Raw genomic sequence first — 12,526 nt, forward strand, 5'->3', positions numbered from 1 at the left:
TCAGCAAGGGGGATGCTGGCGAACTAATGAAATGACCCCCGACTAACCCGCAAACACTGACAGTTCGTCTGGTGTCTTACTGTAGGAGCCTCCCGCCCGCCTGGGGATAGTTCAACCTAAAGCACTGCCCACTACTCCGTAACTTCTGCCTAGGTACTTGAACAGGCAGGTACTACGAGTTTACGACGGCACCTACATAACCTGCCCATCTGATGTTCAACGCACGTTTGCGCGCCCTCGCTTCTGCCGTCAAAGACATTGCAGCACTGCAGCACGACTAATTCCAGATAACGCCGGTGCTGTTGCCTTAAGAACTGCTGAATCATACTTTCGCAATGCGACCGTTGCAAGATCGGGGGTGGGAACCGGGTACCAATTTAGACTCTGATTCCTAAGAGAGCACGGACAAAACCCCGGCCATGCTAAACGACGCCGTCGCTGGCGGAACGACAGGCAACAGGATCCAAAATACACCGACGCACCGGGGGAACGTCCACTTGCCTTCATCCAGTCTGCCATTTCCGTATTTCACGCCAGACGCTGCTGCCTAGGGTCCCATATAATAACGTACGAGCCGGTCCTGCTATGTTCTGCCTTGGAAGAGGTTACCGAGTTCATATCTTCCTCTACAGCTGAAATTTACCGCTACATACTGACATACTGTAAGTCGGGTATTCAAAAGCATCTCACACTTGGATATCTTGGTTCAATTGGCTTGGCTTGTCGGTTGTCGGGTATCTCCAAGTTCTTCAGCTCGAGGCAGCAAGGTAGTCTCGGTCTGTCTGGATGGAGTCCCGAGTGTGATAGCTCACATACAGAATGATCTTATCCGTATCTGAAACCGAATGCCCGCGTTTGCTCATCTTTTCTTCTGTCGTGCAGTGCATGTAAACATCTCATGGCCCGGTGTATGAAACATGAACAACTCCAGGTTACTGTCCATCCAGATGACGGCATTGCAGCGCAATGTTCCGGCCTAGATCCGTGCTTAGATCGTTCTGTGAATACTTACCTTAAATAAGGAAATGATCCCCCTCGCGACCGCCGCATTACACGCGTCCAGTAACCACCTCCCCCCCAAGACGGTCGACTTTTACCAAGTCACCATAAACAACTTCTTGATCGTCACATTGTACAGACCTATAAACAAACGAAGCCATGGCATGGTTATATTATGCTGTTGGCGTCGGCAGACGGGCCGGAGTGTACGATACCTGGCCCGAATGCGAACGCCAAGTCAAAGGCTTCAGCGGTGCCAAGTTCAAGGGATTCAATTCGTGGGGAGAGGCCCAGCGTTTCAAGGCCAGCTATGGTGGCGGGAAAAACCACTCTGGGCAGCAGCCGAGTCGGCAAGATTATTGTTACCAACAAAGGGGCTATACGCCAGTGACGCCGGTCTCTCTCCATCCCAAAACTGAACAGCGTGACTCCCACGGCGAGCTGGCGGTCACATGAGATGGGGATAATGCGGCGGACAGTGTGTTTTTTGCCGTAGTGCGCGGTCGGAAGCCCGGTATCTACTCTCGCGTAATGGTCGAGGAGCAGGTTGATGGCTTTCCTGATGCCTTCTACGATGTGTTCCCTACGTATGCCGAAGCCTCCAGATTCATGCACTCCCATTTGGATACGAAGGCTGCTACCGCCGCGCCTCCACCGAGTGATAATCCTGGTGTCGCGATGACGGGCTCGGGTCGTGCAGCCGCCGCCCCCGACGTCCCGTACGCGGAGAAGTACTACGCCGTCGCGATCGGCAGGGAGCCCGGCATCTACTACGACTGGCCGACGTGCGAGAAGCAGGTGAAGCGTTACTCGGGCGCCATCCACCAGAGTTTTCCCACCCACGCCGAGGCCGTCAAGTTCGTGCGGGAGAGGGGCAACCACTTCGCCATGGTGGCCGGTTTCCGGCCCGACAACAGCGCCCCGTTCGAGGACGAATCCGACCGCTTCGCGTCCTCGCAGTGCATCGCGCCGGGCTCGCAGGAGTATTGCAAGCAGCGCACGACCGCCATCACGCGCGAGTTCGACGTGCTGTACTTGTCCCAGCCGGTCAAGAAAGAGGAGGAGGAAGACGACGACGACGACGACATGGATATCAAGGAGGAGGAGGAGGAGGAGGAACCATTGACAGAGGCCCAGCTATTGCTCCGAGCCTTCCACGACATCTGCCGCGAAGTCAAGGTGGAGCCCCGCGGCTCTCTCCCGGAGTACGAGCTGGCCATCAAGGAGCTGGGGCTCATCAACATTGTCGACTTCATCGACGCGAAGCGTTGCGGCAAGAAGGTGCACATATGGCCCTGGGACGAGTTCCAAGCCTTCAGGGACTACACGCTCCACTCCCGCGACAAGTGCATGGTCCTCGACATTGCGCGGCAGCACAACCTCCTCCGGGCGCTGCTCCAGAACCTGTCCGGCAAGAAGGCCGCGAAGCACGCGCGGATAATGGCGATGCGGCAGAGGCGCAGCAACGCCCCTTCGCTCGCCAGGCCCGAGTTATCGAGGCCGGTTCCGACACCACCTGCTGCGCGGGCCGCGGCGTCTTCTCACAACGCTTACGACGCTCCTACAGTCAAGCAGGAAGCGGAGCCGGAACTGCCTTTGAACCCAATCTCCCGGGACCCAGCGCCTCCAACAACCATATATTCCCAACAACCCCCCATGAATGCGGCGGCATCCGGGCCCTCGCCGCCCGGAGAGCCCAGCCAAAAACACAAACCCAACAGCCTGATGCTGTGGCGAAAAGAGAAAGCCCCCAGTCGCCGCCAAGACCTCCATCGCAGCAACCACCACACACTACAATCACAAACCCCCAGCACCCACCCACCCCGGACACAACCCCGAGAGCGACGCCGGCGCTGTCTTCTACCACCCCAGTGAGAAGATCGGCTCGCATCGCCGCGATCAAGGAGGAGCAGCCGACCGACAGCATGGAGACGCCCGTCACCCAGCAGAAGAAGAAGAATAAGAGGAAGAACACCGCCCTGGCGGAGATTCTGGATCACAATGACGATGCTCATGATACCCCGGCGGCCAAGAAGCGGAAGCAGGGCACGCCCTCGAGGGCTTCCGTCCGTTCATAGCGGTGTCGGGGAGCGTGGAATCGACCAGTGTACGTCGTTGATGAGGTTTGGGCATGAAAAAATCCACTTGAGAGAAACCCGGGAAAGGAAAGAAAACCCTGTATAAGCTATTATGGGAATTTTCGGGTGTGTGTATAAGTCAAAGTCAATATGTATTTGAATACTGTGGACTGGATGTACGGAGTGCTGGGATTGAAATTGGGATCGGACCTTGCTTAATTCAGCTACAGCTTTGTTAGCAGCAGTTAGGGGGGATTCAGTTTATCCTAAAGGACCTGTCCACGAGTTGTGTCATTATGTTTTACTTTTACGGAACGCGTATCAGTCACCATGAAAAGAAGCCTCGATGTCGATGGGGTTACACGGAATATTATCTAGCTGTCAGCCTCCCCACAAGCTATGGGATATGTCCATATCTCGAACCAGTAGTAAACTTCATGGTGCGTTCAGCACCTTCATCCGGCCACGACAAGAAATATCCTCCCATATGGATTCATCATCCTCTCCGCTTCCCCCTGGCAAAAGCGAGCGCATCCTCCCTCCCCAACGTGTCGTGTGCGATCATGCTCCAAGCTATGCCAGCGAACAAAGGAAATAAAAAGGGGAAAACCAAAAAACCAGAGACTCCCGTTCTTCGCTATCATCAATTTCGTCTTGGTGGTAGTTGAAACGGGGCTGTAGAAATGAATGTATGCATCAGATGCGTGATTATGTCGCTATGCAGTATAGCAATGTTGTATATGTATAGCAAATTTGGGGGTATCAATCTAGACGTAAAGGCGGGGAGCGGTGCTGCTCCGCGCGGAAAGGAGTAGAGAAAAGGCAATATCGCGTCAAGTGAAGGGCCTATATAACCAACTTCACTACCCAATTGCTTTGGATACATCTTGGTACAAACGAAAGGGGTTGTCGATCGGTTCCTCCATATATCCGATTCGACAGATTCATCATCTAGGCGTGTATATGTTGCTTATGACGGCAATCAATCGTCAAAGAATCCAGCATCATCGAAATCGTCTTCAATGCGGTTCGCATCTGCGTCGTAGCCTCCGGAGCGCGCCATGAGCGGAGTGACGGGCCCTTCAAGGTCTGCCATTTGTCTTGGTGGTGGAGGCGAAACAGCCAAGGGCATCTTCTCGGCCTGACGTGCCGTCATCGATGGACCCCGGGACCGTTGGGCAAACTGCTCTGCCGTGAAACGACGTCCCGTGTTTCCAAATGCTGTGGGTTGCACCTTACTCGGCTCCGTGGATGGTGTGCTGCGTAGGCCAGAAGCCGGCGGTGTCATCAAGCCAGACAAAAAGCTGTTCTGCGAGCCTGGGCCAGCATTCGTCGACTTGGATGGCGTTGAGTTTCTCGCCGGCGCAGGGGATGATCGCATGCGTGATGCGTTGTTGTTCACTGAAGGCGTGTTCCCCTTGCGCCAGTTGCCCCAAGCGGCGGCAAGTGGCCCGACAGCTTGAGCTACCCGGGGAGTAGCAGCTTGGATAGTGGCTGCAATGTTGGGCAAGTTAATGGCAGATCCGCCGTTCATGGCCCTTTCTCGCTCCTGCTCTTCCATTTGCAGGCCGGCCTTGAGGCGAATGGCTGCGTCCTTGACGGCTTCTCTATCGAGGGTGTTGGCAGACAGGGCACCAATAATGTCCTGAAGGTCGCCATGTCGAACAGCCAGGAGCTCTCGCAACCAGGTGATCTCATCATCGCGCTTGGTAATCTTGGTAGCAGCGTCGGGGTCAAGCTTGGACACAGTCTGCTCGAGCTCTTCGATGTGCTGCTCACGGGCTTGCAGCTGCTCCTGGAGAACCATGATCGATTCTCGGAGAGCTTGTGGGGAAATCTTCTCCGGCAGCTGCATTGCCTGAGACACGGCAGGCTTACCAGCAACTGCAGCTTGGGCAGCAGATTCGGTAGCACCTGCAGCCCTGGCGGCTTGAGCAGCGGCACGAGCAGCTTCTTGCGCAATTTGCACCTTGTCTTCCAAGTGGGAGACGCGATCTTGAAGATGCTCAACCTTGGAGGTGGACAGGCTCAAACGTTCAAGCAGATGCTGCTCAGTACGCTGAGCGTCCTCGGTCGTGTTGTTGACCTGGCGCTCATAGCGTGCCTGGAGGTCCTCCACTTCGTTCTGGTGCTTGCGCATCAGCTCCTGCAACACGGTTTCCTTGGAGGTGGTAGCTTCCTCAAGCATCATTTCGTGGTGGGCCTTGGCCGTGTCGGCGTCGAGCTTCACCTGATCAAGCTGAGCACGGAGCTTGTTGGCCTCCTCCTCCAGCATCATCTCCTGCTGAGCTTTGGATTCAACAAAGAAGGAATCTTGCTCGGCCTTCGCATCGTCAACGCCCGTCTTGGCCTGCTCCAGCTCGGCACGGATGGCGGCAAGCTCTCCCTCAAGCTCTGCACGAACAATGTTTACCTGCTCATTGGCAGCTTCGAGCTCAGTCTGGACAGTGACTTGGGCGCGTTGAACTTCAGCTGCAGCTGTCTCCTTTGCCTGCTGAGCCTCGCGTTGAATTCTCATGGCATTCTGATGGACATTGTGGTTCTCGTTGCGGAGTTCAAGGAGCACCGCTTCGAGACGCTTGCACTCGGATATGGCTCTGAGACCGGCGCGCTCACCGCCTTCCAGACGCTCGAGTTCAGCTTCGAGACGTTCGCGAGTTCGAGATTCAGCCTGGAGTCTAGCATCAAGCACCTCGTGGCGTGCAAGGAGGGCTTGTTCTTTAGCGGTATGTCTCATGTTTTCTTCGGTCATCTCGCGGACGGTATGGGCCATGTCGTCCTGCATAGATGCGTACTTGGCTCGCCAACTTTCTCTTGTCCTCTCATATTCTTGAATTTGAGTGCTCATTGTGTCAAGGAGCTTGCGCAAGTGCCTGCTCTCATCGATAGCCTGCACCAAGTCGTCAGTCTGTCGTCGGTTGGAGTCGCGTGCATGCTCGGCTTCGGACCGCCAATGGCGCGCCTCCTGCCTGGAAGCACGCAGCTCTTCGTCTTGGGCATTGAGTCGGTTGGTGAGATCAATTTGGTTCTGGTCGCCGTTGGCTTGGGCAGCTTCGAGGAGATGTAGCCGCATAGTGTTCTTTCCAGCGGCCTGTTCGACGCTCTTGATCTTGGCTTCCTTCTCTTCGACCACGGAGCGCAAGCGATCTTCTTCTTCTGAAGAAATGCGAAGGAGTCTCTGAATCTCGGAGAGCCTATCTTCAGCCTCCCTGCGACCGCTGATTTCCAAAACGGTTTTCTCCTCTTGAGCCTTCAAGCGCTCCTCGAGATCATTTGTACGCTGGTCATGCACGCTGCGGTTCATGACCTCAACCATGATCTTTGTCTCGGCCTGCTCCAAGTTGCGACGCAGCTCTGCCGCTTGGTCCTCGGCATCCCTTCTGAGGGAGGTTTCCTTCTCAACCTTCTCCTCTTCTGTGTGAAGGCGCTGCTCAAGCTGTTGAATTCGCGATTGCATTTCCAACATCTTCTTTGTGGCTTCTTCATCATCCTTGACGACTGGGGGAGGAATAGGAGGCATCCGCTTTTGTACAGCCTCTTCCACAACACTACGGAGCTCATCAGCACGGAAGTCTGAGTGAAGCGATTGCTCGAGATGCACTCTCATCTCCGACAGCGCCTTGATGATGGTAGAGTCGTCGAATGTCTGGGACTTCTCAGTCTGCTCGACCGGTGGGGCTTGAAGAACTTGGTGGTGCTTCATTGCGTCGAGAACAGCGAAGCGGATTTGCTCCATACGCTTGTCGCGTTTGGGGCTCATAGACCGCCGAGCAACAGGAATGTCATCGTCTTCATCATCAGCGTCGCTTTCTTGAATATCTTGAGAGATGCTTCTTCTATCGCGTCGGCTCGAAGGTGCCCGACGCGGGATGAGGGCGTGTTGAATAGATTCCAGAGCTTGCTCAAGAGGATGGAGGCGGCTTGCCAGGACATTGTCAACAACGTCATTAACATGGCCGTCAAAGAACTGCACACGCTGTTCAAGCTTGTCTTGCTCGCTAGCACTGAAATCTCCCTCCCAGTCACTCTGAGGAGACCTCCCACCATTCAGATGGTGGATTGCCGGGTTTTCTGCATCAAACGACTGTATGACGGTACTGGTAGGTTCATCAATAAACGGATCGTCCATTTCGGTAGAAAGCATTGGCGGTGTAGGCTCTGTCGGCAAAGCACGATAATGCCGTGGGCTGGGACTTGGTGCGCCATCCCGGAACGGCTTTTGTTGCGGCGGCAAAAGTAATGGTGAATCGTCCGTGGCAGCAGCAAGAGGGTTTTTGCGAATCGGGCTGGGTTGGCGCCAGTGTGGTGACTCGACGCTTCTGTTGACGCCCATAGTAGGGTCATTATCATGCAGGTGCTGCATCACAGCATCAATCTCCTCGAATGTTGGCTCATGATCATCTTCTTCCTTAGGCTCATCCGCCGTGACGGACGGTGGGCTCACAGGCATGGGGATCGAGTCATTGAAGCTGTGTAGCTCGGACGGTTCCTCATTAGCATCGGCAGCATCGGGTGCTTCGTCTGACACAGGCGACGGCGATTTGGCGAAGCGGGAAGCTCCGAGACCTGCAGGCTTCGGGGGCGGCGAAGCAAATCTGGACGCACCAAGTCCTGATGAAGCAAACCGAGAAGCCCCAAGCCCACCTCGAGCTACAGGCTTCGGGGACGGCTCCGGTGAAGGCGGCGAACGCATCTCTTCCTCGGGCTCGGAGGTGGCCTCTGCAGCAGGCCGAGGCTCAGGCATTGGAGTCGGCGAAGCAGCTCGGTCATCGTCGGATAGTTCAGGTTCAACCATAGGCGGCGGTTGGGTCTTGAAAGAGGGCTCGAACGCCGGCGCAGCAGGGTTGGGTGCACCAAACATGAATCCTCCTGGGGTGAAAGGTTGGGCAGTAGCCGACAAGCTCTTCTTGTGAGACTTGGTGAATGACGGATCCTCGTCATCAAACGGTCTAGCATTGGCGAAGTCTTGTGCCTCTTCCTGTCTGGAGAACTCGAAGGGGTTCCAGTTCGCCTTGTCGTGATCCGGTGAAGTTGCTGTTGGGCTCGTTGTTGCCTTAGTGTCGTTCGTTTCCGATTGCAACTTCCCGTCATTTGATTCGGAAAGAACGGTCGAGGCCATGCTCGTGTCGCCCAGTGCCGCAGCATCATCCTCTTCCTCGTCACCTTCATCTTGAGCAGGGCTTTCGGGCTTGCCAACAGCCGGCCTGAGCTGAGCAACTGGGATCTCGGGTTCGGGTGTAGGTTCGGCAAAGAGGGGTACATCGTTACCATCGTCGCCAGTATCCCGGAAATTCTTGCTACGACGGCCCTTGTCCGTACGACCACCTTCGGCTTGTTCTTCCGCTTCTTCATCATGGTCAGTCTCTACTGAGACTACTGGAGCGGGCGCCGGAGAATTGCGGCTAGACGGCCGTACAATCGGGATAGCCTTGCTCTTCTTCACTGGCGGCTTGGCCATATCCGAGAGGCTCAAGTCGATATTGCCAAAGATAGCGGTTGGTCTGTTACTGCTGCTCTCGTTGCCAGAAGCAGTAGCACTGGTAATGGAAGGCGCAAAAGAAGAGCCAAATGGCTGGAAGGTTGGAGCATCGGGGTTGAACTTTGGCCCAGACGAAGAGAAATTGAAATCGCTCTTCGCCGGGAAGCTGAAATCACTCTGGTGAGGCGTGAAAGCCGGTGCTGCAGCAGTGATCTTGCTCTTGGCCGAAGCATTGGAAGGAGCAGCGCTGAAGTGGCTCGAAGTGGCGGACTGAGGAATATTGAAGTGACTCGAAGTAGCAGACTGCGGAGCATTGACCGAAGCTTGTGATCCATGGAATGACATGGGTTGGAAGCTTGGAGCACCAGGCTGGAAACTTGGGGCATTGAAGTTGAATCCGCCGGGAGTGAAGTTGCTTGATCCAGGGTTGAACTTGAACTCCGCAGCATTGGCATTCAGCGAAGATAGAGAGTGCTTGCTAGCATGGCTGGGACGCCGCGACGAGCGCTCGCCGCCACCGTTCTGGGAAACGGCATCTGCCCAAGGATTATTAGAAGTAGAAAATTCGCGCGAATGCATCTGATTGATGAGGTCGAAAGACTGGACAGGGGTACCCATATTGCTAGGGTTGGTTTCGATCTCGTACGACTCGTCGCCCTTGTTCGCGTGGATGGTCGGGAGTTTGTTAATGCTCCCTTCATCAGTGCTGTCTCGGACTTCGTCACTATCGAAGTATGCTTTCTGAGTTAGGGAATGGCCTCGGCTGTGTGGTCGTGGGTGGTGCAAAACCGGACCCTCAGCCGGGTCTGTCCCAAAGTTTCCAAAGTGTACAGATGGGCCCCTGGAGTGCAATGGCAACGGAGGGTTTTCCGATTCCGTGGTACCAGTCTCAGCCTTCTGTTGTTCGTTGTGAGGGCTGTAGTCCTCGTGTTCAAGCTGCTCGCGGAATTGCTCTTCCAGATGATATTCGGCATCATCAATCTCCTTCTGCAGACTTGCACTGGCATTGTGCTTGATGAAAGGAGCAGCAGTCTCGGGGTTTGAAGTGGGAGGGTTTGGAGTACCGTTGGCTTCGTATGGATTACTCTGGACCTCTTCATCCACTTCCCGTAGTTCCTGCAGCCGTGGCGAAGCTCTGGCCGAATCCTGCCGTTGGAGGAACTGGTGTGGCAACATAGGAAACTGCAGCGACTGATGTCGCTGGTGCAGGCCCAAGGGCGAAGGAATATTCTCATGTTGGAACGGGGACGTTGGGGACACAACGGTGCTCATATTCATGACTGAAGGTGAGCGACTCCGGCCCAATTGCTGGTTGAGAAGCATCTGATGAGGAGACCACCCATGAGGAGAAGGCTGTCCGTTGAAGTGGAAAGGTAGCTCGTTTGGTGATATGGCGATCGAAGCTCTCGGGTTGTACTTGCCCGGCGCGTTGAATGGCGAGTGCGAGGTTAACGCGGGGCTCTGGGCGCCAGAGGTTGGCTGGAACGCTCCGGGGAATGGGAAACCCTGAGGGCCAGCGCTACCTGCCGAGAGTGTCGGAATGGGAGGCGAGAAAGGCAAAGGCGGGTACTGGCCAGACGTCTGTCTGCTCAAGTTGGACGGGACAGGCGAGACAGATGGCGCTGGATCCTCGTCGCCGAACGAAACACCAAGTGCTCTTAGCTTGGCTTCGGCAATTTCGTTGACATAGTTTTTCCACGCATTCAAATCCGGCAGTGTCACCTGGTATTTGCGCTGAGAACGCTCTCTCGCTATGTCACCCAGGTTTGGCCACTCGTTTCGGCTTTGAGACGAAGTCTCCAGGGGATCCAGATTGCCACGAGGCGCATCCAGGTCGAAACCCTGAGTATTGTAGCCAAGCTCCTCCCACGACTTGTACATGGCTTCAATATCGCTGGATGAAAGCGACTTGAGACCTTTGCTGCCGCCTTGCCACCGCTCGTTATCACGAGGGATATGAACGACGATACTCTTGCCTTTCCAGGGTACCTTCTTCCGGAATCGCGGCGTGTGCGCCCCAGCCGGCTTCACAGGCTTCGAGGGCGTGGCAGGAAGCTGACTATCGCGCAGGGAGCCATTGACGCTCGCCATCCGGTCCAATTTCGGCGTTTCGTTCTTGCTTGTCGTGTCGGATACCGCCGAATCGATGGTATGAATGCTCGCCGCATCCTGGGCACGCCTGCCCGTGTCCACATTAAGATTATCCATATCTACGTTTGCTAAATTCAACGTTGCTTGTCTCAAAGTCTCGTTGCTTGAACGTGTCCTTGGGTGCCCGCGAGAAGTTCGGGGGAAAGTCGACGCACGAGGTGTACGGGGATCGTTTTCCTCGAACGAACCAGCCTCGTCGCTTGAAACTGAGCCGCTCAGTGAAGAGTGCTCACTATAATCTCCGTCACTCAACCAGTGACGCTGCTCCGATGTAAGGTCGTGGGTCGTGTGAGCACGGATCCAGTCCTCCGTGATACTACGGACGGGCCTTCGTACACGATTCACAAGTACAGCAGCACTCTCGGACAACTGCGACTGTTGGTGGCGATCCTGATCGGGCGGCGGGATCAGAGGCACGGTTCTCAAAAAGGGCGTCTGGATTGCCAAGCGATGAATCGGTGAGTCGTCTGATGCTTCACTGCTGGAGCTCGTCTGGCGTAGATGCCTGCCTTCCGAGGGCGGGTATGGTGAGCCCCAGCTAGTAGTCACGTAATTGTTGTCGTCGTCGCTTTCGGCACGGGATTGTGGCGAAACGGCTCTCCTCAGATGTTCCTGGGCTCGCTCGGGCAGCCGGGGAGCGGGCAGCGACGGAACGATCGGAGAAGATGACTGTTGGTCGTCTGAACCATCAACGGTGGAACTGGTAGAGAAGGCCGGGGATCTCGGGGACGACAGGGCACGAGATCGCGAAGTTCCAATGCCGTCCTGTGCAGAAGCACCAGGAGGAGTTGACGGCCTTTGAGAAGACGTCTTCGGGGTACCTATACCATCGGGCGTATGATCAGTGGACATGTCACAAAATATTGTAGATAGGAACAACAAGCAAAGTTCGCATTGGCGTCGAGGCTATCAACATATGCGCATGTGCTCGGCGGATGCCCGCAATTTGGGTTGTGGCTGAAGCTCAGCCTAGCCGGGGTCACGTAATTTACATACCCAAGTGAGATCAGCGCGCAGACGAAGAAAGAATCGCCTGCTGCTGAGTCTCTAAATAATTTCTCTTGCGTCGCCAAGTGACACCTCTGCGACCTGGGGGAGCGCTGGAGGGCTCCGGAGCGGGTCGTCAAAGGAATATTATCAGGTAGCGATCGTCGCGACGCGTCTTGTCGAGGGTCAAACCGATGCAATAAGGAATGATAGGCCCAAATGAATCAGGTGTGCTGTTCGATATATAACAGCCGCGGCCACCGATATGAGAGAGAGAGAGAGAGAGAATATAAAGACCTGAAGAATTAAAGGAATGAGTAAGAGAACACGACTTTGTTAGCTTGTCGAAGGCATCGGGTCGTAGTCGCTACCGCTGTAATCCACTTCGAGCGACGGGCTTGAGCTGTCGGGTATCATGGGACTCGGATACTCAGGCTTGCAGAAGGAGGGATTTGCGAACACTGGACAGCAGAAACGAGCAAGGGAAAAAGAGGACGACGCGATAGAAAGGCCGTGTGTGTGGTGGATGATGGGTGTGGAGGCGTGGGAGTCAACGGAATTCGTAAAGGGTTTGGGCGGCGTGGGTTAATTGAATTAATTCAAGATGAGCACAAGCAAGCGACTGCGCTGTCCAGGATTGCCACGTTCATCAGTGGTCGTTACTTGCGCCGGTGTCAGTCCCAAACTGGGAAGAGCTGTCGAGCGGGCAGAGGGCTTGTCCCGATGAGGAAAGTTGAACTGGACCAGATTGTGCATGTAATGAGCATCGATGCGAGTCTGGAGTGCAGGAGTGACTTGCTGCCCTGCTGTGCAGCTGCTGGGGCATCGAGGT

General features: G+C 55.3%; 2 protein-coding genes across 2 annotated transcripts; one reads left to right on the forward strand and one right to left on the reverse strand.

Moving 5' to 3' along the window:
• Window positions 1–1,158: 1,158 nt before the first annotated feature.
• PG985_010758 (ribonuclease H-like domain-containing protein) lies at window positions 1,159–3,077 on the forward strand (the record flags this gene model as incomplete). The annotated part of the gene is made up of 3 exons (XM_066830525.1): window positions 1,159–1,360; window positions 1,496–2,565; window positions 2,721–3,077. The coding sequence occupies 3 exons, from the start codon at window positions 1,159–1,161 to the stop codon at window positions 3,075–3,077; spliced, it is 1,629 nt and encodes a 542-aa protein (XP_066681207.1).
• A 982-nt stretch (window positions 3,078–4,059) lies between these two features.
• Window positions 4,060–11,559, reverse strand: PG985_010759 (uncharacterized protein; the record flags this gene model as incomplete). The annotated part of the gene is made up of 1 exon (XM_066830526.1): window positions 4,060–11,559. One exon carries the CDS (start codon window positions 11,557–11,559, stop codon window positions 4,060–4,062), a length of 7,500 nt encoding a protein of 2,499 aa, XP_066681208.1.
• Window positions 11,560–12,526: the final 967 nt, after the last annotated feature.

This window comes from Apiospora marii (genome assembly GCF_038362585.1).
Source record: "Apiospora marii strain CBS 49790 chromosome Unknown utg000007l_segment0_segment0, whole genome shotgun sequence".
Lineage (NCBI taxonomy): Eukaryota > Fungi > Ascomycota > Sordariomycetes > Amphisphaeriales > Apiosporaceae > Apiospora > Apiospora marii.